Below are 26,872 nucleotides of genomic sequence, written 5' to 3' on the forward strand. Positions count from 1 at the left end.
TCCATGCCACATCAGTGTTCATCCATGCCACATCAGTGCTCATCCGTGCCACATCATTGTTCATCTGTGCCACATCCATGTCACATCAGTGCTCATCTGTGCCTCATCAGTGCTCATCTGTGCCACATCAGTACTCATTCATGCCACATCAGTGCTCATTCATGCCACATCAGTTCTCATCCATGCCAAATCCATGCCAGATCAATGCTCATCCATGGCACATCAGTTCTCATCCGTACCACATCCATACCACATAAGGGCTCATCTGTGCCACATTCATGCCACTACAGTGCCCATACAGTGCCTCACAAAAGCATAATAGATAGTCAAATTAGATTTGAAAATTATGTAACTAGAACACCTGATGGTTGTTTTGGGCGTTTTCATTGTCCTGGTGCTCCAGGGCCTTTGAAAGTGTAAGAGGTAGTCAAGAATTTAAATGTGTAATTTATGTTCCTAGAACACCTGAAGATGAATGAATGAATGAATGAGATATTTGTATAGCGCATAACACGAACTGAATCGCCTCAATGCTCCCTACATGTTGGGCCTTTGTGGCCAGGCTGTATAAAAGTCTCACACATGTGCTATTGCCATACTCAAAAGGAGTAGCATAACATATTTTGGGGTGTCATTGCAAGTATGCATGTGCTGTGTGTGCGAAATAACTTGTTGTTATGACAATTTTGTAAAAAAATTAAATAAAAAATCTTCATTTTGCAAAGAATTGCAGGAATAAAAAAAACTTTAAAAAACTCACCATGCCTCCTACTAAATACCGTGTAATGTCTACAAAAAGAGGTAATTTGGGGGTATTTGTACTGTCCTGACATTTCAGGTCCTCAAGAAATGAGACGAGATGAGGCCGTCAGTACATCAGGTGTGATCAATTTTCAGTAACTGGCACCATAGCTTGTGGACTCTATAACTTTCACAAAAACTAAATAATATACACTGTTTTGGTTTATTTTTACCAAAGATATGTAGCAGTATATATTTTGGCCAAAATGTATGAAGGAAAATGACTAAGTTGCTAAATTGTATAACAGAAACCAAGAAAAATGAATTTTTTTACAAACTCTTCTGTCTTTTTTCATTTATAAAAAAAAAAAAAAAAAAAACCTCAGCGGTGATTATATATCACAAATAGAAATAGAATAGAAAGCTCTATTTGTGTGAAAAACATGAACAAAAATTTCATATGGGTAGAGTGTCACATAACTGAGTAATTCAAAATGTGAGAGTGCTGAAAGCTGAAAATTGGTCTGGTTAGGAAGGGGGTTTAAGTGCCCAGTGGGCAAGAGTTTAAGATATCTGCCATGTCTTCAAAGTGTTTATATTGAAGGGGGAACTCAAGCCAGGATTTTGGGAAGATGGAAAAAGAGTGAAAACTTTGGGTTTTAATTGCTGTCTGTGTACCCCACTGGAGATATTTATCTTCACTTCCTGTCCTGTAGACGTGGCAGGAAGTAAGAGAAAACCTCTCCAAATTTAGGGAAAATGCCACCAGTTAGCACCTGTAGTATTGTTATGCTTCTTCAACAGACTATACAGCACCTATGAGGCTTCTAACTAGCAGAGCCTTGCTTGTAAATACAAAAATCTTTTTAATAAAATATTTCTTACATACTATATACCTATATAATCATATGTGTAGTAATTGTAAAAACTGGTAAAAGTGTTTGACAAATAAGCCCGTGCTTTTTATATCACTGATTTGCATACTAACATGAAGTGTAATAATGGAAGGCATGCGAAACAACAGAAATGGAAACGCATGGAAAAAAAGTTTTACTTTAGTAATTATTTAGTATAGTTTCCCTATACTAGCAATACCAACTTCTGTTCGGTATACACTTTGTCTAAAATTGGATTAAAAGGTTTTGGCCGGGGTTCCACATTAACAATATTAATAAACATGAACTAATAAAATGGATTTTCCTGCTACATACCAGTCAAAATCTTTACAGCATTACTTAAAGGACCACGACACTCTCTGTTAGCAGCTGCCACAGTCACACTAAATTCATGTCCACATGGCAGGTTAGGGAAGGAGCAGTTTTCCAATATGGAATTGCAAGTCCAGTTTCCAACATCAGAAGCCGTAAGATAGGAAATAAATGTTTCTACTTCTGACATCTGATTCCAGGAGATCTCCAAAGAGTTTGTGGCACAGTCTATTTCAGCGTGAACTTGTTCTGGAGCACAGGGAGCTATAGAGAAACGCAATAGTCTTGTCAATGTATTAGCAATTATAGTGTCTAAAGCCAAGGCTTGGCGCTGTTATCTGATGGATGTCAGTACCTGTTAGAACATATCCTTTATAAATAGCAAACAATCCAATAGGTGGCGAAAATATGATTAACATCATTTTGACCTCATTTCTAAACCCTTTAAAAAGCATTAAACATAATGGTGAAGGTCAGATAATGTACTGCATTACAAAACCAATATACATCCCTTAAACAAGGTAAGACTTGGTTCCAAATATATATCTGAGACCAAATACATAAAATTATACAATTGTGCTTTACAGGCTTACCCCACTTTTAAGTACACAATGGAGTTTATTTACTAAAGCTGGAAAGTGCAAAATCAGGCTCACTTCTGCATAGAAACCAATGAGCTTCCAGGTTTTATTACCAAAGCTTAATTGAACAAGCCAAGGTTAGAAGCTCATTGGTTTCTATGCAGAAGTGAGCCTGATTTTGCACTTTCCAGCTTTAGTAAATAAACTCCATTGTGTACTTAAAAGTGGGGTATGCCTATACTGTTGATATATAGTATATTAATACCCAATTGTTCCCATGAGATCACAGTACATAGAAGTACTATGACTGATATCCCAGTTGTAACCTCCAGCACGTGTCCAGTGTTACCAGTATAGAGGTAGAAGAGTGCATTTATTATACCAACATAGGAAGGGGACAGGAGCTCCAGTGAGGGACCCAAGAAGAGGAGGTTTGGGGCTGCAGCAGGTAAATATAATTTATAATTGAATGTTTTCTTTATAATCAATTTAATATATGAGGTGTTACCATTTAATTACTGGAATGCCCGCAGCGTAGCACCATGGTGGTGACTCGCACAGCCATTCACACTCAAGAGCGTTCTGACATGTTCTAACTTGCACTCGCCTGGATCACAGACCAGTTGACTTGGTCTTTACGGAGTAGTAGAAGAAATAACATGTGTGCGCATTGTGCTGTTAGCAGAAAAATGAGTGACGGGAATCTGGAGCAGTGGGTTTACATCAAAATTTGCGTGAAAATTGGCAAAAGTGCGAGTGAAATTTTAGCTCTGTTACAACAAGCTCAGGGTGAACATTCCATAAAGAAATCAAGTGTTTTTTGAACGGCATAGGCAGTTTAGGGAGGGGCAGGAGCATGTCCACGATGACACAAAAAGTGGGCTGTCAGAAACACAAAGGATGAATGCAAACAGGGACAGAGTGTGAACCCTCCTACTCTCAGATTGAAAATTGAGTGTGCATATGATGACAGAAGAATTGAACATGAACAGGGAAATAGTGCGGTAGATTCTAATGGAGGATTCAGGAATTAGAAAGATTTCTGCAAAGATGGTGCCTCGAATTTTGACAGAAGATCAGATCCCATTCTGGGAATTAAATTGTCACACTTCATATGTATATTATAGCGACTGAAATGCAGTCATACAGCATAGTCAGGCAGTTGATAACAATTATATTTCCTAATTTAGACATGCACACTATAAAGGTAAAAAAAAATGCCAGAAAAAACGCTGGGTGAAAAATGCTGATAATAGCATTTTTGTGCAAGCTTCTAGTAGTATTTTAGGAGCAGTTAGGAGCAGTTAGGGGCATTAGGCATCTTGCTCACTGCAGCTTGAAAAAGCTCAGTACAGCTTTTTTTTTACTGCATGTAGTGCCGGTACTCCTAATGAGTACACGCTATCTTCGTAAATTTAGTTTTTGCCCAAAACCATAGTTAAGTTTTGGGGTTATTTGTGCTAAATTGTGCTTTGGCATCAGTTTGGCTGGGCTGTATTAAGGTTCCGCCTGGTCATAGGTGGGGCTCGCACCTGTGAGAGGCCTTAGAACGCAGTCTGGTTGGACGCATTAGGTACCAATCTCTCTCTCGGAGCCAATCAGTGGGAGTTTGTCTCGCTGTGTATTCTGGGAGAGGGTACTTAAGGTGCTGAAGTCATGTAGTTCTGGGTTCCGGTCCAGAAGTTGTTGCTTACTCAGTGGTCCTGGTCCTCCTGACCAGCCCGCAGGGGCCCTCATGGCCTGGGGTGCGGATCCATCCATTTCCGAGCCTCAGAACTGGCTAGTCTGAGCTGCAGTAACAAAAGGAGGATTCTAAGGTGTTCCGGTACTGTCTCAGGTTTGGAGAGGCCCAGCAACTCTACATGCGACCAGGGGAAGACTCTTCAGTAAGAGAGCCATGCACGAGGCTGGCTGCTCAGTAAGAGCCTGGAAGCTGAGCTGCCATGGACATTGATTGAATCCACATTTTTTACGGCATCGCCAGACCGGCTGAAAGATTCTGGTACAGTAAGAAAAGTTCCTAAAGTTCTGTGTGAGAGACTTTGCAAAGCTAGAATTACCTGTTGGCTGCTAAATCCACGCTCAAGGATTTATCCAACAGTTAAAGAGTCCAGTTGCGAGTGGCTATTCCCTGGATTATGTACAGAGAGAGACTTTTATTGAAGTTAGCAGTTCCGAGCACCTGAGCTAAACTTTATCCTGATACCCTCTATTCCCAACTTAGAGACTGAGTTTGTTCAACTGTTTTATGCAAAATAAAAATCCTAACAAGGAATTCAAGTGTCGATCTCTACAATTACTGGGTTACCAACCCTGGGAACCCCTAGACAAGGACAACGAGTACAAGCCGGTGGAGATAATCGGTAAGCCCAGAAAAATTCAGCCGCTCCTTTGGGGGTAAGTGCTACATACAGCCCATTAATTGTAATGTGCCTATGTACACAGGCACGTAAACAAGCGGCGTGCATTCTTCATTAAAAATAAAAATAGAAAAATATGCTTTTTTTGTCAGTAACTTAAGCCTCATGCACGCAAATATATGCAGGTGCGCACAAATTCCCATTTATATATTTATATATATGTGCAAATATATTCAAAAATAAAAGGTCTGAAAAAGTAGTTGCTCAAACAGATGTATCATGTGCCTTAGCATTTTATTGGTGTTTTTGCAGTACATGAAGAAAAAAAAAAGAAAAAGTTCAAAAAAAGCTGTTAGTAGCATTTTAGTAGCAGCTAGGAGCAGTTAAGAGCAAGCATTCCGTATATTTTTCTGCTGGAAAAATGCTCCAAGAAACTCTACAAAAACTATTTATTTTCTGCTCTTTGAAGCTGAAGCTCAAAAAATGCTAATAGCCTTAAGTAGTGTGCATGGACACATAGGATAACACTATTTTGCTTCTAGGAGCAGAAAAAATGGAGCCTAAATTTGGTGTTTGCCGTATCAGTTTTTTTTGCATCAAATGTGAATTTAACAGAAATGATAAATATTGGTTGTATGTTAGATGTCCTCAGTAATTTTCAAGTCACTGTAATGAAAATGATAAAAGGTAATACTTACAACCATAACATACCTGTGATAACCTGTATATCATTGCTACTTTGTCCTTGACACTGATTGTTGAAAGCTGTAATTGTGACATTGTAAGTATGGCCACAGGGGAGATTAGTGATGGCACAGGACATAGATGTAGTGTGACATGTGTGCACCTCTGCATCTGTTGTAACCACAAGTGCTGTATAGTTTTCAGATCCAAGAGCACTGCTCCAATTAAAGATTGCATTGTTCAGTTGGCAGTCAATGTATGCAGAGAGGTTTTGGGGAACACAGGGCTCTAGAAGATGACATAAAAAAGATTTTCACTGGGTATAATAGTATAATAATTTTAATCAACATACAATGATAACATGTATCTGTACAGTAAGGTTACCAGATCTTCAAAATGACATGTGGGGGCACACTACTGACAATCCCTACAAAAAACACACCCTCATTTGTAGTAGCCACACCCACACCCACAAAATCATGCCCTCATTAGTTCAAATGTTAGGCTTAGGTAACATACAAAGATAAGAGGTCAGGATTAAGTGACACCGAGTTCAGGGGTCATGATTAAGATTCATACAGAGTTCAGGGGCCAGGATTAAGTAAGGCACAGAGTTCAGGAGTCAGAATCAATTAACATACAGAGTTCAGGGATAAGGATTATTAAGAAATACACAAAGTTCAGGAGTCAGCAGAAAGTAACATGCAGAGTTCAGGGGTCAGGGTTCAGTAATGCACCAAATTTAGGGGTCAGGAATAAATAACTCACAGAGTTCAGGGGTCAGAATCAAGTAAGGCACTGATTTCAGGCATTAGGATTAGGTACCATACAGAGTTACAAGTAAGGCATCAGGATTAAAGTGATTGTAAACCTTCCTGTTTTATTTTTTAAAAATAACAAACATGTCATACTTACCTCCACTGTGCAGCTCGTTTTGCACAGAGTGGCCCAGATCATCCTCTTCTGGGGTCCCTCGGCGGCTCTTACAGCTCCTCCTCGCATCAGATAACCCCCTAGGAGAAGCACTCTTCTGGGGGGGTTACCTTGCCGGCACGCTCCCGAGTCCAGCATTTGCGTCCATAGACATGAATGCAGAACTTGACCCCGCCCCCCGGTGCCCACGTCATTGGATTTGATTGAGAGCCAATGGCTGCACTGCTATTAATCTATTAAATCAAGAGCCGGGACCCCGTGCAGAGAGGGAGAGATCGTGTCTCCACCGATGGAATTATGGGTCTCAGGTAAGTAAAACGGGGGGGGGGGGGGGCTGGGGGACCGGTCACTGCCAGGTGTTTTATCACCTTAATACATAGGATGCATTAAGGTGAAAAAACACAAGGGTTTACAACCCTTATAAGCAACACACAAAGTTCAGGGGTCAGGAGAAAGTAACACACAAAGTTCAGGGGTTAGGGTTAAGTAACATACAGAGTTATGGGGTCAGGCATTAGGATTAGGTACCATACAGAGTTATAGTTAAGGGGTCAGGAGTAAGTAACACACAAATTTATGGGGTCAGGGTTAAGTAACATACAGAGTTATGGGGTCAGACATTAGGATTAGGTACCATACAGAGTTATAGTTAAGGGGTCAGCATTACATAACACACAAAGTTCAGGGGTCAAGAGTAAGTAACACACAAAGTTCTGGGGCCAGGGTTAAGTAACATACAGAGTTATGGGGTCAGACATTAGGATTAGGTACCATACAGAGTTAGAGTTAAGGGGTCAGGATTAAGTAACACATAAAGTTCAGGGGTAAGGAGTAAGTAACACACAAAGTTCAGGGGTCACGAGTAAGTAACACACAATGTTCAGGGGTCGGGGTTAAGTAACGCACAAAGATCAGGGGTCAAGAGTAAGTAACACACAGAGTTTAGGGTCAGGAATAAGTTATGCATAAAGGTCAGGAGTCAGGATTAAGTAACACTCAGAGTCCAGGGGTCAGAAGTAAGTAATGTATAGAGTTCAGGGGTCAGGATGAAGTAAAATACAGATTTAAGGGGCCAGAATTAAGTAACACACAAAGTTAAGGGGTCAGAAGTAAGTAGCACAAAGTTAAGGGGTCAGGAGTAAGTAACCCACAAAGTTAAAGGGTCAGGAGTAAGTAACACACAGAGTTTAGGGTCAGGAATAAGTTATGCATAGAGGTCAGGAGTCAGGATTAAGTAACACACAGAGTCCAGGGGTCAGAAGTAAGTAATGCATAGAGTTCAGGGGTCAGGATTAAGTATCAGAAAAAAATAAGGGGTCAGGAATAAGTAACACACAGAGCTCAGGAATCAGGGCTAAGTAACACACGGAGTTCAAGGGTCAGGATTTAGACTTAAAGAGGAAGTAAACCCTTACAAACCACTTTGACCTACAGGTAAGCCTAGATTAAGGCTTACCTGTAGGTCCAAGAAATATCTCCTAAACCTATATGGTTTAGGAGATATTTGCCCGAAAACGGGCATCACTGTCTACGGCGCATGCGCCGTAGACAGCGGCGCGCAGGCGCACTAAACGCGGCAGTTCCAAGAATGGAGCTGACGCATTTGTCGACTCCCGTGCGCATGCGCGGGAGTGACGTCATTGCGGCTTTGCCGAATGACAGCGGCGGAGCTGCGAGACGCCACTCCCGTGCGCATGCGCGGGAGTGACGTCATCGCGGCTTCGCCGCTGTCATTCGGCGGAGCTGCGAGACGCCACAAGCAAGATGGATGCGGCGGACTACAGGGGACAGCGGCGACTTCGCTGGCTCCTGTGTCAGGTAAGTGACACATAATGGGCTACTATGCGATGCATAGTAGTCCATTATGCTTTACCTTTGCAGGGAAAAAAAGAGGAAGTAAACTCATCAGGGTTTACTTCCTCTTTAATCCAGACCACTGAATTTTTCTTAATCCTGACTCCTGAACTTTGTCAATAACTAACCCTGACCCCTGAATTCTGTGTATTACTTAATCATTAAGTAACATGCAGAGTTCAGGGATCAGGATTAGATAACACACCTGTTCAGAGGTCAGGAGTAACAGTTCAGGGATCAGACCAGCCATCTGCAGTTATTCACAGTTTGGAGCATAGTCTTTGTGAAATACTGACACATGATTAAGCATGCATACACCTAACATAAATTTGTGATTTAGATCTATTTTAGTAATTGAATAGTCATTTTACATTTAATCTAATTTAATACATATTAGATATTAAATTGTTTTGGGCAAGGGATAGGCACACATGTGAAACATCTTGAAACATGTCCTTATCACCACCTTATTACAGCAGTAAGAATGAATGGTGGGTAAACCAGGATATGTGCATATGAACATTGGAAGATATTCACTGTCACATCAAAGAATGTTTGTAGGCATCTCCACATCTACATGGACCTGGTAAGCTAAAAACTGATTGTCTAGTATTGTCAATTTTGAGCAATTAGTTGGAGTATAATATTTGATTGGTATTTCTGATTTCAGTTTATCTAAAAAAAAAGAGATTGCTTTGGACAAATAGAATTCTGAGTTCCATTGTTTCCAATATAGGCAATTAAAGGCATTAGCAATTTACCCCCAATGTATTAGGTATGGAGTATATATTAGGCCAAAAACACTCCTAAGTAATAACTTTATATACGTTTTTTGTTAACTTTTACAAGGACCAGTTTACGTAGCACACTATTACATGACTTTATAACTACTAACACAGCTATACTGAATAAATCCAAGAGTGGCTTTAGCTATATTACAAAAATGCTAGAAGATAAACTTACCTGTCTGAATTACTTTTGGTGAGACAGCTCTGCTGTTGCAGATCACACCAAAGGATTCCACAGTTACAGTATAGATTTGTCCACACTGCAAGGAACTCACTGTACATGAGGTGTCTGTATTACTGCAGTTAGTGCTCTCGCCATCTTGTGTGGTGGCAATAGCTGTATATCTTATTCCTCCAGATACTGCCCCCCAGGAAATGATGGCATCTTCTGAACCACACTGATACTGTGATTCTATGTCTGTTGCAACACAGGGCACTGAAAAAAATATCAATAGTCAAATCCATCCATATTAATTTTAGGTCAGAACATGAAATGTTACAAAAACATTTTTTAACATCACTAATGTAAAAAGTGACAATAAAGATATGTTCTCCCTCTTATGAGTGGCAGTTGAGTTTATTGTATTGGTTATTATCATGCAAGTACAGTATCTCATAAAAGTGAGTACACTCCTCACATTTTTGTAAATATTTTATTCTATCTTTTCATGTGACAACATCTGAAGAAATTACACTTTTCTACAATGCAAAGTAGTGAGCGTACAGGTTATATAAAAGTGTAAATTTGCTGTCCCCTCAAAATAACTCAACACACAGCCATTAATGTCTAAACCGCTGGCAATAAAAGTGAGTACACCCCAAGTGAAAATTTCCAAATTGGGCCCAATTAGCCATTTTCCCTCCCTGGTGTCATGTGACTCATTATTGTTACAAGGTCTCAGGTGTGAATAGGGAGCAGGTATGTTCAATTTGGTGTTATCGCTCTCACTCTCTCATGCTGGTCACGAGAAGTTCAACATGGCACCTCATGGCAAAGAACGCTCTACGGATCTGAAAAAAATATTGGTGCTCTACATAAAGATGGCCTAGGCTTTAAGAAGATTGCCAAGACCCTGAAACTGAGCTGCAGCACGGTGGCCAACACCATACAGTGGTTTATAAGGACAGATTCCACTCAGAGCAGGCCTCACCATGGTCGACCAAAGAAGTTGAGTGCACATGCTCAGCATCATATCCAGAGATTGTCTTTGGGGAATAGACATATGAAGGCTGCCAGCATTGCTACAGAGGTTGAAAGGGTGGGAGGTCATTCTGTCAGTGCTCAGACCATACGCCACACACTACATCAAATTGGTCTTCATGGCTGTTGTCCCAGAAGGAAGCCTCTTCTAAAGATGATGAACAAGAAAGCTTCCAAACAGTTTGCTGAAGACAAGCAGACTAAGGACATGAATTACTGGAACCATGTCCTGTGGTCTGATGAGACCAAGATAAACTTATTTGGTTCAGATGGTATGTGGCGGCCACAAGGTGAGGAGTACAAAGACAAGTGTATCTTGCCTACAGTCAAGCATGGTGGTGGGAGTGTCATGGTCTGGGGCTGCATGAGTGCTGCCAGCACTGCGGAGCTATAGTTCATTGAGGGAACCATGAATGCCAACATGTACTGTGACATACTGAAGCAGAGCATAATCCCCTCCTTACGGAGGCTGGGCCTCAGAGCAATATTCCAACTTGATAACGACCCCAAACACACCTCCAAGATGACCACTGCCTTGCTAAAGAAGCTGAGGGTAAAGGTGATGGACTGGTCAAGCACGTCTGCAGACCTAAACTGTATTGTGCCTCTGTGGGGCATCCTCAAACAGAAGGTGGAGGAGCACAAGGTCTCTAACATCCACCAGCTCTGTGATGTTGTTATGGAGGAGTGGAAGAGGACACCAGTGGCAACCTGTGACGCTCTGGTGAACTCCATGCCCAAGAAGGTTAAGGTAGTGCTGGAAAATAATGGTGGTCACACAAAATATTGACACTTTGGGCCCAATTTGGACATTTACACTTAGGGGTGTACTCACTTTTGTTGCCAATGGTTTAGACATTAATGGCTGTGTGTTGAGTTATTTTGAGGGGACTTTACACTGTTATACAAGCTGTACACTCACTACTTTACATTACAGCAAAGTGTAAGTTCTTCAGTGTTGTCACATGAAAAGATAGAATAAAATATTTACAAAAATGTGAGGGGTGTACTCACTTTTGTGAGATACGGTATTTATATAATAATAGCCCTTCTCTTCAAGTGATAATATATTTATAATCAGATTAATGGCATTTTTATCTAAAGCATATTACATATTAAAGTTTGCGTTACTAGAATATTGATGAATAAATGGAAGAAAGCCTTTTTAGTTAAAGGGGTTGTAAAGGTTCAAGTTTTAAAAAAACGAAGAAAACCCAAACATGTTATACTTACCTCCGCTGTGCTGTTGGTTATGCACAGAGTGGCCTGATCCTCCTCTTCTGGGTTCCCTCCACTGTGCTTGTGGCTCCTCCTCTTCTCGAGTGTCCAGTCGGAGAAGCGCTCTCCTACAGGATACCCGTGCGAGCGTGCTCCCGTGTCCTGCTTCTGCATCTGTTGGCACAGACAGCAGGACTCGGCTCCACCCCCCAGCACCCCCGCATCACTGGATTTGATTAACAGCAGCGGGAGCTATCAATCTAACCAATCAGGAAACGAGACACTTCCTGGAGCTGGAATTGTGGGGCTCAGGTAAGTATAAGTGGGGCTTGGGGGCGCTGCTGGAGTAAAGAAGGTTTTTCACCTTAATGCATAGAATGCATTGGGATGAAAAACGCAGAGGGTTTACAACCCCTTTAACAAAATAAAAATAAATAAAAAACACGCGTATCACTTTAATATCCAAATGTCATAAAATGTACTGTATGTAAATGCATTCACTTACCTGTGTGAAAGGTATTGACAGGACTAATGTCACTGCTGCACATCTTTCCCACTGCAACAACCGTAGCTTCATACACTAAGCCACAAGAGAGCTGTGTAAAACTGCACGACGAATCGACTGTACTACAGCCATGCTCCTCTCCATTAGCCCCAATTATCTTTGCAGTGTACTTATCAGCTCCCATAGACGAGATCCAGGACAGAGTTGCAACATTAGACTCACATTCTACCTGTGCTTGTAGCTCAGTGGGTACACAGGGCACTGTAATAAAAGTCTGTTATTAGATTTCTTGTACTTATTTTACAAGTGACAACACTAACAGCCAACGTGAAATATAATGCAGTGTTACATTCTTCTCACACCCCAATACTGCAAGAATGTCAGTGCACATCTAAAAAGGTACTGGCTGCTAGCTTAAAGTGAATCTAAAGCCATTTTTTTAACATTTGGATAAAGTGTGGGAGTGTAAAAACCATAGGCGTGCACAGGGGGGTGTGCCAGGTGTGCCTTAATCACTCTGTGCAGTGCCGATTCCTGCTACTGCCCGGGCTTCCCCCCATGTTGTCCCCCCCCCCCACTGCAGTGCTGCTGGCTCACTTCCTCCCCTCTCTCCCTGGCTGCTGTGGGGGATTTGTCAGGATGGAGAGTGGGGAAGGGGCTAATTAATATGTCTTTTACCAACCCCTTCCTTTTCTAAGTGAAGAAAGTGGACACACTTACTCACTGTGTTCAATCATAACTGTGTTTACTATGCTTCAGTTTGTGAATGAGCCGCTCAGCACAGAGCACTTCCCATTCACTCCCTGGCCAGTGCAGCTGAGGCTGCAGAGAAAGTCATGTGTGTTTGAGCTTTGGGGTGCACACCCTGATGCAATAGGCTGCGCACACCTATGGTAAAAACCCCTGTCAGGGTTTACTGCAGTGAAGAGGAAAAAATAAACTTAGACCGCGGTTTTTCAACTGGTGTTGCGCAGAGCTCTAGGGTTCCTGGAGAAGTCTCGAAGGGGACCCCCGATGGGATTCACTATTTTGGCAAATACAGTACCTTGATAAAGTATTCATATCCCTTGAAATTCTCCACATTTTGTCTTGTTGCAACCAAAACCCTGAATGTATTTTATTGGGATTTTATGTGATAAACTAACACAAAGTGACAAATAATTGTGAAGTGGAAGGAAAATGATAAATGGTTTTCAATTTTTTTTACAACTGAATATCTGAAAAGTGTGGCATGCATTTGTATTCAGCCCCCTTTATTCTGATACCCCTAACTAAAATCTAGTGGAACCAATTGCCTTCAGAAGTCACCTATATAGTAAATAGAGTACACCTGTGTGTAATTTAATCTTAATATAAATACAGCAGTTCTGTGAAACCCTCTTGGGGTTTGTAAGTGAACCTTAGTGAACAAACAGCATCATGAAGGCCAAGGAACACACCAGACAGGTCAGGGATAAAGTTGTGGAGAAGTTTAAAGCAGGGTTAGGTTATAAAAAGATATCCCAAGCTTTAATCTCACAGAGCACTGTTCAATCTGTCATCCAAAAATGGATACAGTATGGCGCAACTGCAAACCTACCAAGACATGGCCGTCCACCTAAACTGACAGACTGGGGAAGGAGAGCATTCATCAGAGAAGCAGCCAAGAGGCCCATGGTAACTCTGGAGGAGATGCAGAGATCTAAAGCTCAGGTGGGAGAATCTGTCCACAGGACAACTATTAGTCCTGCACTCCCCAAATCTGGCCTTTATGGAAGAGTGGCAAGAAGAAAGCCATTGCTGAAAGAAAGACATAAGAAGGTGGGACAGATAGACCAAAACGGAACTTTTTGGCCTAAAAACAAAACACTATGAGTGGCAGAAAACGAACACTGCACATCACCCATCCCCACTGTGAAACATGGTGGTGGCAGCATCATGTTGTGGAGATGCTTTTCTTCAGCAGGGACAGTGAAGCTGGTCAGAGTTGATGGGAAGATGGATAAAGTCAAATACAGGGCATTCTTAGACGAAAACCTGTTGGAGTCTGCAAAACATTTGAGACTGGAGAGGAGGTTCACCTTCCAGCAGGACAACAACCCTAAACATACAGCCAGAGCTACGATGGAATGGTTTAGATCAAAGTATTACAAATGGGCTGATTACAAATGCACGCCACACTTTTTTATATATTTATTTGTAAAACATTTTGAAAACCATTTATCATTTTGCTTCCACTTCACAATTATGTACCACTTTGTGTTGGTCTATCACATAAAATCCCCATAAAATACATTCACGTTTTTGGTTGTAACATGACAAAATTTGGAAAATCTCAAGGGGTTATATATACTTTTTCAAGGCACTGTATAGAATCAGAAAAATTGAATTAGACCATGCTGAGGTGATAATACGTAATTAATCCTGTCTAGCTGCTGTCTAATTGAGAAATATCAACATAAAGGAAATGAATAACCCTTTACCCAAGTGTCAAGGTGATCTATCCTAAAAATGTGTATGTGTAATATATAGGAAATATAAGTAACCCAACACAATCCTCTAATCTCTATCAGAACTAGTGATAATGATAATGTAATCTCTATCAGAATTAGCACAGCATAGCATAAAATCTCTTTAAAAAGTTTTCTTATTTATATAAACCACATAGCACTCACATTTATGCTATGCTGTGCTCTCTTTATTTTCCAATTACACCTCTCTGGAGTGGCGAGATTGATCACATTAGGAGATGATATACATCTCCTTGAGGGTGGGGACCGATGTGAGTGTGCAATGTACAGGGATAGGGACAATTGTAGACACTCACTCAGGTTGAACTGGATGGACTGGTGTCTTTATTCAACCTTACTAACTATGTAACTATATAACTATTGTGGGGGAGAGTCGGGAGTGGATATCCTTTGGGCTCGTGCAGACCATTGCACCTTGAAAAAGAAAATAAATTGTCCGCTGAAGGTCCGGATTGATAGGTACTGAGGAGATCTGAAATATCTTGTACTACAGATCTGCAGAGTATTGGATCCTGTTAGGAAAAAGCGTGTTTGCTGGTTCCCCTACACCAACCACTAACATTAGTGAGTGATTTAGATCATAATCGGTGAAGGATACATATACAGTATGATGAATTTGCTACTTACACTTGTGGGACTAAACACAGTTTCTTTTTTAACTCTTTTTTTGATACATATGTTTACTAACAATCACAATTTTTTGGCTACATTTTTTGACCCTGCTGACCCCATGTACTTTTCCCTACTAACCCTTGCATCTGCCCCGCTGACTCCTCTATCCTCCTGACCCCTGCTAAACCTCCATATTCTTCCCTACTGACACGGAACGTAAAATGAGGTCAGTGGCTGGTGAGGCACTGGCTAGTATCAGAGCCAGATACACACAGAGTACATATGCTAGGAACGAGAAGGAGCAAGAGCAATAATTCTAGCACTAGATCTCCTCTGTAACCCTAAACATTCAACCTGTAAAAAATTTCCATGAGTGTGCGCAATTTTAAAGCATGACATGTTAGGTATCTATTTACTTGGCGTAACATCATCTTTCATATTATTGAAAAAATCAGGCAAAATTTTTATTTTTATTTTATTTTCATGAGACAGTTTTTTTTCCCCAAAAATTGCCGTGCAAATGCCATGTAACATAAAAAGTTGTAACGACCATCATTTTATTCCCTAGGGTGTCGGCTAAAAAAAAAAAAAAAAGGTTATAGAAAATTTTCTAGCAAAAAATTGAGGATTTTTACATGTAGGAGAGAATTGTCAGAATTGGCCTGGGTGGCAAGTGGTTAATTATCATATGTAAGTAATATACAAATAATTATTATATATTGTTTTTAAGGTCATTTACTATATTTTCAAAAACTGTACTCAAGCAGGTGGGTTAACAGCCAAATTACTGAAGTTTGAAGTTATAACTTCAAACCAGTAATTTCACAGTAAATAGATAAATAATAAATTATTATGTTATATAACATATAGCATAATAATTTATTATTTCGCTTGATTAAAACAGTACATTTTCACCAGCAGCAGATTCTCATTCTCCCTCTTAAGTTTGTTAAAAAAAAAATTGGATTATGGGTGTCAGAGAATCACCAGACGTCAACATCGGCACTTCCCCGTGCGCCTGCGGGGAAGAGCTGCACAACGACGCATGCATATGCGTCGTACGATACAATGTCGTACACGCATGTGCAAGCCTATGCACACGGCTATGGGCCTTACCTGATTGGCCTGACAGTCCTATAAAAGACATCAATGTGCTCTGTGTCTTTGCTGGTTTGTCTCCTCAGCTCACCTGTGTTCCTGTTTCCTGTTTCCTGTTCCTGTTCCTGTTGACCACTTCCTGTTGTGACCCGGCTTGTTTGAAGACCACTCTGCTTCTCTCCTGATCTGACCCCTGGCTTGTTTATACAGACTTTCTGCACTTAGCCTTGCTGGCTCATGGACTGATACCTGTGCTTGACCCTCGGCCTGCCTCTGGAATATCCTTTATCTCACGGACTGATACCTGTGCTTGACCCTCGGCCTGCCTCTGGAATATCCTTTATCTCACGGACTGATACCTGTGCTTGACCCTCGGCCTGCCTCTGGAATATCCTTTGTCTCACGGACTGTACCTGTGTTTGACCCTCGGCCTTCACTCCAGGTGTTGGAACCCCTGGCAGGCGTTTACCTCTACCAGTTCCAAGATCTTCTGCACGGGCATCTCTTCCTTCAGTAGACCTGCTGCATTCCAGTCACCTACTGGCAACCCGTGCCTCTCTGTGCCCTGTACCCACTGTTCCATCCTCAGGGGTACTGTGCACCCAGCTGCAAGGGAAGCCGCTCTCAGCACTTCGGCTTTGGTGAGTACCTGACAATGGGTAAATCTTACACCTATAAATCCATGTTTTTCCTTCTAGTTAAGAGGGCTGGGTTAGAAGGGAGCATGTGTCTTTTAGACACATGCCCCCTTCTATGACACTGCAGTGAGAGGACAGCCCCCACTGCAGCATTTTTATTGGACAGCTTGTTCCAATGGTGTTTTACCATTGGTCCAAGGCTCCAAGCTGTCCACTGAGCTCAGTGCCTCTGTCAAAACCTCTCAGTCTGCTGAAAATTGACTGTACCAGCTTGTATTTAAACTGGCTGCTCTGTATGTAGCTTCTGACAGGCTGCACAAGAAGCCCCGTATTTCGTTGTTGCCAAGCTACAACTCTCAAAGCTCAAGCGTATTTATTTTTTTAATGTTCATGGCAGGTATCTCCCCTGACTGCACGTCCCTGCTGCTGACCCGCTGTACACTGGCCCGCTGACCCCTGTACTTCACCCAGCTGGCCCCCTGTACTCTGCCCTGCTTTTTCCCAGTACACCGCCCTGCTTCCCCCTACACTCAGCCCTGATAAACCCCTGTACTCTGCCTGCTGAGTCCCTTTTAATAATTATTTTTTTATTTAATGCTATTTTCAAAAATAATTGTTATTATATCCACAACTTACTGATCACACCAATGTTGTCTGAGCTGTAGATCTTAGAGAGACTCCTATAGTGAGATATACATTTTTGGGCGTTCAGTGCTTCTAAGCTACAGCTGTCATTGTTTTTTTTATTGATGCCTTCCCTGGAGAGATTCTCCCTCTCTATTTGTTCTGATGAACACTGTTATCAGAATCAAAAGCGCTAAGAAATTCAAACTGTTACTGTTGTCACCAGAACAGGAAAAGAAAGGAAATCTTATGATAGGGGACACCTGTTCTAGTGACGACTACCAAATAGGGTGTTTCCCCACACTTTGGCAAGATTTCCAAGATAGAAACAAAAAAAGGGAAAAGTTTCCAGTTGGACACACATAGCTAAACAAAACTAATAGGAGTTTAACCCATCTATTTCATACAAAATTTAAAATTATTATTTTTTTGTATACTTTAAGGGGAATTTTTTGTTTACAAATGCCTTGTAAACATGTTTAATAACTAATATTTAAGATTATTTGAGGGCTTAGCATAAGGATAATGCCTTTTAGTATAAATTGTGTAATGAATTCAGGATCATACTCGATGCATTGACTAACTCATGACTAATGAGGCAGTGTAAGTTAAAGTGGTACCAGTCTACAACTTGTAAACATCTCTAATAAATGTATAAGTTATAACGTATATAATGTTAAGTGTGTTGGTGAGGAGGAGTTGTGTGGTGAAACCTGGTTTGGAGCGCTGCGAGTCTGCTAAAATAGTCAACATGGATTGTTAGAACCTTGGGGTGAAGACCCATCCATGAACTCCTCATCTCTCCAGTGACCCTCAAGCAGCATTATCACAAGTGTCCCTTTTACATATGGCTGACGGACCCTGACACAATCCTCAGCCTTCTATGTGCTCCTTCCTCACCCGGCTGCTTCACCTGTCTACCGTACCAGATTTCCGCTGAGCCATTCCATTGCAAGATTACCATTTTGGACGGATGCTGTTCCTTTGTATGGTCGTCTTCCAGCCTTTATCGTTTGGATTTGGTTTGGTTTCGTTCTCCCTAGCGCTAGTGGTTAAGCGCTTTAAGCTCATACGATACACTGCCATATGGTAGGTGTGTCCAACACATCTGATAAGAGTATTTTATCTTTCCATCTGATTTTCACTCTCAAAGTTTTGAGATCCATTGAGACCCATTTGGATTCTACTACTCCGATATTCAAGTTATTCATCACTTTATTGGACACTTTGCTATTATACAATTTTGGGACTTTATGGTTGTATTTATGTACATATAGTTTTATGGGTGACACCCTATAGGGATATTTGCATGTACATATATGTACCTGCCTTCTATGTACACTAATCATTTTTGCCTTGAACGGCTTTTTCACCTTCGTGGTTTTTATTTTACTTATTTTATCATTTTTGTCACTGTTTGAGTACACAGATGATTTATGTTTAGCGCTACACTAATTATTTGTATATAATCTTGACAACTTACTTAGTAAACCTTCTTTGGCCCTTGCAATGGGGATACCACTCCTCCTGTTGGATTTTTCATACATTTGTATAGTATACAGAATGTAACAGGAGGACCTGCAACACATATAACACCCTGGTGTATAGGAACAGAGTTGGGAATTATGGTAGTTGTGGTATTGTTGGAGAACTTGCTTGGCTCCATTCATATCACTCTTTATGTGGACTGATTCTTTGCTATGGTTCGTCACAAAAGGTTTGAGCCTGAGTGAAGGTATATCATTATCATTCAAATGAGTCTCAAGGCACTACAAGGAGTCACAAACTGCAGAATATTGTAATTAATGAGTTAGATGGCCTTATGTTTATCTAGGTTCACATTAAATCTATCTGGCATGTGTACAATTTAGATCTAGTTACCTGTGTAAAGTTCCGTTTCAGAGCTTGGTATACTCTGACAGTCATTATTGAAAGCTGTCACTGTCACATTGTAGCTTTGTCCACAATGCAATCCTGGAATTTCACAGGCTGGCTCAGTACTATTACACACAAGCGGCTCCTCACCAAATCCTGTCAGAATGGACATGTATCTCAGAGCTCCTGGTGCTTCATTCCAGCTCAAAAGTGTTGAAGAATTATAACAGTTCATTTTTGCCATCATATTCTGAGGCTGACAGGGAACTATAATGATAAACGGTATTAGACATGCAATGTAGTTATCAGAGCAGTAATAGTACAGCATAGAAACAACTTACCTGTAGTAAGCATAGATTGAGCAGATATGGGACTCAAGCATTGACTATTGATGGCTGTAACTGTCACACTGTAGAGCCATCCACACTTCAGATCACTTATAGTGCAGCCTGTATCCTCAGTAGTACAAGAAAGAGTATCTACTGCTGGACTGGTAATACTGGAGGTATAATTTATTGCACCTAATGTTTTTTCCCAGGACAATGAAACCGAGTTGTCATAGCAGTTGATCTGCAATGGTTTCAGTACCGGAATACAAGGGGCTGTAAAGGCAAAACATCACAATGTAATAAGACTATTCAATGGCCTATAGCACTCCATATATATTGTCAGATAGACTTTGTTTCTAGTTTCTTATTTCTAACACTGAATACTTATCCTCCACAATGAAACAAGCACACACAGCTTACTTTATAAAAAGGCTATGCCTTAGTTTACATTTAACTAGGCAGTAAAAACTGTTTCTGTATGAGAGATACCATATTTATTTTTATGAAGAGTGTGACATATACTATATATTGCATAGAATTGAGAGTTTAATATTATGGGTTTTTTTTGTGTCTGCGGTACTGCTTTAATTTGTAAAATATATTTTACATTTTCAAAGAACTATGGTGCCGACTCATTTAAGACTTGCCCTGAGCTAATAACGGTCTTAAATGGCTGTGGTGGACATGGTCCCTTGACTGGACTCTAGCATGTTCAGATCATTTATACACATCCTATAAAGTCATTGTATGGTAAATAATTTTAGACAGGAGAAATTCCAGAGCAGTTTCTTAAAAGGCGTTATTACCAAGGATAAAGTAGAGAGAACACAGCGCAAAGGTGCTTAAAGTGTAGTAGGGTAAAACAATACAAATGTATTAAATCTATTAAAATTGCTCTCATAAGAGTATTCTTATATAAAGTGGTATAGCAGCGTATACACAGGCTCATCTTCTCAGTTTATGTTAATCACCTTGCATTTCTTACATTTTTACTGTTCATATTACAGCTCTAATTTATATTTAGTCAAGTCAATCAGTTATACTAAGTCAATCAGTCTTTAGGCAAGCGGATAAAGAGGATGGCATTCCCAAAATCCATCCTTGTGCATGCTCCAAGACTGACAACTGGTCAGCTGTCATACCTGGGATGTGGTTTCCCTTCTCTACACTCTGAAGTGATCAGCATTCCCCAGAGCTTGCACTACTGTCATTCCAGAGCAAGGGGGGTGCCTTAGGAGAATTTTGTACAAGAACACTTGTCAATTTGTACAAGAACACTTGTGAGTACAGTTTTATAGATTTAATATATTTGTATTGCTTAACCTACTACACTATAAGCACCTTTACAACTTGTTCTCTCTGTTTTCCTCTTTACATGCACTTGGAGCTCCCATTGCTTATCGCCTGGCTGCAGTATATTAAAACACACAAATCTATTGTGCTTGGGTTAATACAGGAACCCTAACATATAGCAGCTAGCACAGTATTGCTGGAGACAATAAACAGTAATATTTAGTGATAGTGCAGCGCTGAACTAAGTAAAGTCTATGATAAATGAACACTTCATAAATATTCAAAGTAGGGTTCCTATGCTGTGTAACAGTGATAGATGGAAACCGTCATCAACACCCGATCACACTGCAGACTCTTACCCTAAGGTAAAGACATATAGGCAATAAGTAACTCCCGATGGCAAACTCAGCACTCCTCCACTCCAAGGATATCACCTCCTCCAGAGCAAGATAGCAGTATATGCTATATAGTGGTAGTGTTTTTTGTTGAAAAGTGTATACTATCCATCGCACCTACAGTTCCTGATATATAATACCTATACATTTATATGTTTGTATGCATTGTGTATATTTTAGTGCACACATTGGGGCTCATTCTTCCTAATTCTACTCAGGATAACATGCTAGGCGTCATCAGTGAGGTTGAGCGTGGCATTTTTATTATTCTTTGGTCATTTTTATAAAGGATACTAGCCCAGTGTTACAAATCTAATTAGAAAAATTATAGACACCAAATGCAATTCAAATGTGTCCCATGTAAAGCCTGCATAATGCACTTACTGTACGTCTCAATGAAAAATGGTCAGATAACAGGAAAAGGTAGCGCAGTGTTTTGTTTCTGGCATTTTTTTAAGATTGTGTATGTGTAATTTACTTGCATTTTTAACAATAATATACTGTATGTACAGCTGTCTGAGATGTGTAGAATTCTTAAATCATGGAACAAAGGTTTTTGCCATGGTGGCTTTATTTGCAAGACCATCTCTAGGCAGCAACCTTAATCAATTTGTGAACTGCCAAGCTTATTTGGGAATCAAACCCGATTGTGGGAAACTATAGGTTCTATTTACAAAAAATCTGCTTAGCAAATGTCTCATCATTTTCACAAAAGTAAAGGTTAATTCCCCTAACGTTTGCAATATATGTATATAGGTACTCCTCACTTAATGATCAGGTGCCGTTCCAATGACCAAGTCGTTAAACGAATTGGTTGTTAAACAAGGAGTCACAAGTAATCAATATTTTAAGCATTCTTAACTACTATACTGTATTGTGAAAATAGGTCTAAATATACAACTCCAGCTCAATAATATGGTTTTAATTTGTATACATACAGAAGACAAACGAAAATTCTGTACTGTACTGTACAATACAATGATGTATAGCACATCGTTCGGGTGGGGAGAGTTGGTCCTAAGTCTGAGTGCTCGTTAAACAGGTGAGTCGTTAAATGAGGAGTATCTGTAATGTAATTTTTTATCTGTTGCAAATGAATCATTCACTAATATTTGATCCCAAGAAAAAAACAAAAACATAAGAACATTCAACTATAGGAGTTAAAGAACATTCACTAACAGAAATAATAGCTTGACTCTGTAGGCTAAACACATCTGACCAGCAGGGAAAATGTCACTGTACAGCAGCAGGGTTCGCTGCGCTGCTGTACAGTGACATGCGATCCAGCCGGGTGAACAGAGCCATAGGCTCCAGCTGCTGTCAGTCAAACTCCTGTAAGGAGGGCGCAGGAGTGGGGGCATGGCTTACTGCCCCTGTGTGTGTCTATGCACACAGCACAGCCCGGGAGTGCATATGCACTGGTGCCTCCTTAGCATTCGGCTTGCTATGAGAGGTATCCATCTGTAGGAGGGAGAAGTGCCGGTGGCTGAGGTTGAGCAATTTGGCATTGCTGCATCTGTCCAGGGTGCACCAACTTTAATTGGAGTTTGCCGAGTTTTATTAAACAGAGAAATTGACTTACCTGTTATAAAGTCTACAGGAAGGCTCAGATTGCTGCTACTTGCTTCATTTATTGCTTGGACAGTTACTTCATAAGATATGCCACATGTTAAGTTAGTAAAGTCACATGACGTAGCCGTGGAATTACAAATATGATATTCTCCATTTGTCCCAACAGCTTTAGAGGTGTAATTCTCAGCTCCCAGGCTAGAATTCCATGAAACTGTTGCAGAATTGGCCACACAATCCACATATATGAGTGTATTTTGGGGTGTACATGGAGCTGTAGAACAAATACAAAAATGTCAACATAACATGTCAATCTAACATTTCTTGAAAGCAATTCTTGATCTGGATGAACATAATTTTCCATATGCATGAAAATAAAGTATGTGTGCTGGTCTATAATAAATAAAGTACATTTAAAAGAATATATATTACTGTTAGCATGCTTACACAGCAGAAAAAGCACATGAGTGAGAAAAAAATAGCATTTTTCAGAGAACTGTGAACTATGGCTCTCCAGTCATCAAAGTGTTTGCAATAAAAGTGTGTTTACTGACCCACAACAGCCAATCAGGTTCCGCTTTAAAAAGTTTGGATACTAGAGTTTGAATATGAGCTTTGTGGGGCAGTAAAGATGATTACATTTTTTTACTTTAAAAAATGAAGGCAGATATGGTTCCTCACTAGTGAATGTATCCAATAAACCAAATAAAACACACTTTGTACTAATCTGGCTTTAGTAAAGTGACTTGAGAGTGCCTGGCATAAGTTATTGCAGTCTGCACGTTGTTCTTTATTCTTTTATGAATAATACATACAGTATGTGAGCTATGCTAAGTAGAAGTTATATTTGAGTTCATGCTCAGAATGCACCTTCTGACTAATTTACCAATTGCATTCAATGTTGTCTGTTGCTCACCTGTTTTGAATTGATGTGTATAACTGACTTTACTACTTAATTCTTCTCCATTGGCTGTCAGTATCACAGAGTACTGGTAGCCACACATCAGATTGGCCATTACACATGACGTATTTGTTGAATTGCATGTGTAGGTCTCTCCATCAACTCCAATTACCTCTGCAGTATAGTTAACAGCACCAGGAGCTTCTCCCCAAGAGAGGACTACGCAATCAGAAGTAACATTGACTTCCAGATTCTCTGGAGAACACGGGACTGAAAAATAAGGTAAAAAAATGTATTATTTAATAATTATCAGCTATAATATACTGAATAGTGTCAAATGCGATCTGAATAAAGTCAAATGTGATAATGTCTTATTTTGCTTTATTTGTTCTTGGAAAATTCTGTTTATTCACATTTTTTTTCCCAACAACAATACACAAAATAACCCAACAACCATTACCCCTCCCCCCCTCCCCCTTCCCTCTTGTGCAATGTCCCAATATTACAGGTGGTCAATCACAATTAATTGCCCTTCCCGCATACTTGGTTGAGTTTACAACAAGGACTTAAGTGAGAGATAAAGCTGTAACCACAATCGCCCCGTCGCTACTAAAACTCTCCGTCCCCTTCAGTCAGCGCATATTCCCCTTATTAGAACATTTAGCCCCACACGCTCAGTGGAGTTCAGACTGTGTCCTCTGAGGAGAGCCAGCATTGTCACACCTTCTCAACCTCTGTTCAAGTATGTGGCTTTGTATAAAGGCAACATTATATTCACTATGCCTTTCCAGTAAGCCAAAGATGGAGCCTCAGGTTTTTTCCAGCATAAAAGAATGGCTTTGTGTGCATAAAACAAGGTGGGGGACAGCAAGGTTCTCCGTACTTCCTCCACCAGACCCAACAAACATACTGATATTGTCATGGGAACTGGCAATGAAGTCAGTCCTTGGATGGTTTTCATAACCCCCGTCGAGAATTCCTGTATTGGCTGGCAATACCAGAATATATGATCGAAGTCCGCCCTCGCGCCAGCGCCAGCAAGTTGCATCATCCAAGCCATATATACTGGCTAATCGCGCTGGGGTATAGTACACTCTGTGAAGTATTTTAAATTGAATATACCTATCCCAAGCCGATACCATGACCCGAAATGGGTGGTCCCACATATCGTCCCAGTCGCCCCCTTAAAAATTGGGAACTAATGAACTCCACTTTTCTCTACCTTATTTTGCTTCATAATGTAGATGTATTTAGAATCACAAATGCCTTACAAGAAATTTAAAGTGTATTTATACAGGCATAAGCCACTTTTTAAGTACACAATGGGGTTTATTTACTAAAGCTGGAAAGTGCAAAATCAGGCTCACTTCTGCATAGAAACCAATGAGCTTCTAACCCCAGCTTGTTCAATTAAGCTTTGGTAATAAAACATGGAAGTTCATTGGTTTCTATGCAGAAGTGAGCCTGATTTTGCACTTTTCAGCTTTAGAAAATAAACCCCATTGCATACTTAAAAGTGGGGTGCCTGCAGTAATGTTTTTGGCTATGGAGAGTTTACAGAAGGGTTAAAGCCTCTGACAGTGCATTTTTCTATGTTTGTCCTATTGTGGAGATTTACACTCACTTTCTGTCCTGGAGACACACCAGAAAGTGAGAGGAATCACCATTCTTCAATAGTTGCCTCCAACTGTAAAATGTTGGATTCCCCTCACTTTTTGTCTGTTGACAATAATCCCTTGGCCAGATAGAGAAGCTGAATCTGTCCAGCAAAGACACCAATAGCAATCCAAACTTAAAAAAGTGGTTCTAACCCCCCACAGTTCCATCCAAAAAAAAGTCCTGTTTACATAAACTTTTTAAAAAAATACTCCTGCGTTGCTGCTGAGAATCCATGAAGGACTGGCAGTGCAATAGTGTTACATGAATTGGGAAAGTATCAGAATAGAAAGTATTTCTATAAAATCTGATGTATTCATTTATAGATTCAATTATAGACTACATTTTCTATTGTATTGGTGCATACTTTATTTTATTATGCCTTGTCTTGTATTTACTGCCCTACTGCAATGCCTTATATTACTCTACTGTGGGTCAGTTAAGTTGTCCAAGGTGTTATGCATGTGGTTTGTGCATCCAGGGAGGGAAGAGTTAATGCTGCCTAGTTTCCTGGGTGTTCATGGTACCAGCCCCTATCAGTGGCAGATAAATACAAGGGAAGAGAAGCTTCCTGTGCCAAGAGTTGCTTTGTGTATGTGAAGCAGATAAGAGATTATGTCGCTATGTGATTGAACCTTTCCTAATTGTTCACCTCTCGTCCAGTCGGGGTTCTCAGGACATGGACATTATGAACTTTTCTGCAGTCAAGCTATGAGTAATTATGGGGCAGGGGCTACCAGGAGGTACCAGGAGAGAGAGAGTTTGAGAGAGACTCTAGACAATGCTATAAGACAGTGGTTTTCAACCTCAGTACTCAAGTACCCCCAAGAGGCCATGTTTTGGGAATTTCTCTTAGATAAAAGTACCCATTCAAAATACCAAGCCATTGACTCTGATTTAAAGCACCTGTGCAAGATACAGGGAAATCTGAAAACATGGCCTGTTGGGGGAACTTGAGGACTGAAGTAGAGAACCACTGCTGTAAGATATACAATTTTGTGAGCTGTAATGGATGAAGCTTCTACAAATTAAAGAGAAATTCTGTTGCCATTGACAACGGCTTGGTCTCAACATATGTAAAGGGATATAAGCATGGCGTATCACTTAACATGGGCATATTAGGGGCCAAGACCGTGTAAGGATATTATACAGTACCGGTGTCCTAAGAAGTGATCAAGTTAACCATTTGGGGGTTGGTCTGTCATTGCCAGTACTAGTGTCTAAGCGCATTAGAGCAGCCAGCCAGTTGGGAAGCTGAGGTGACTTGGCGTAGATGACGGATGTCCCCAATAGTGGAGG

General features: G+C 40.5%; 1 protein-coding gene across 1 annotated transcript in view; it reads right to left on the reverse strand.

The window, feature by feature from the left end:
• Nucleotides 1–26,872, reverse strand: part of LOC143928089 (uncharacterized) — a 111,293-nt gene that overhangs the window by 76,041 nt on the left and 8,380 nt on the right. The window contains exons 5-12 of the mRNA XM_077452709.1: nucleotides 23,933–24,187; nucleotides 23,030–23,290; nucleotides 19,772–20,032; nucleotides 19,437–19,697; nucleotides 12,074–12,334; nucleotides 9,325–9,585; nucleotides 5,602–5,862; nucleotides 1,953–2,213 (exon numbers count right to left, since the gene is read on the reverse strand). Coding sequence (XP_077308835.1) covers nucleotides 1,953–2,213; nucleotides 5,602–5,862; nucleotides 9,325–9,585; nucleotides 12,074–12,334; nucleotides 19,437–19,697; nucleotides 19,772–20,032; nucleotides 23,030–23,290; nucleotides 23,933–24,187 — 2,082 coding nt within the window. The remainder of the gene's footprint in view (nucleotides 1–1,952; nucleotides 2,214–5,601; nucleotides 5,863–9,324; nucleotides 9,586–12,073; nucleotides 12,335–19,436; nucleotides 19,698–19,771; nucleotides 20,033–23,029; nucleotides 23,291–23,932; nucleotides 24,188–26,872) is intronic.

The sequence above is a fragment of the Lithobates pipiens genome, unplaced genomic scaffold, assembly GCF_037356315.1.
Source record: "Lithobates pipiens isolate NorthernLeopardFrog02 unplaced genomic scaffold, aLitPip1_a1.2 Scaffold_23, whole genome shotgun sequence".
NCBI lineage: Eukaryota > Metazoa > Chordata > Amphibia > Anura > Ranidae > Lithobates > Lithobates pipiens.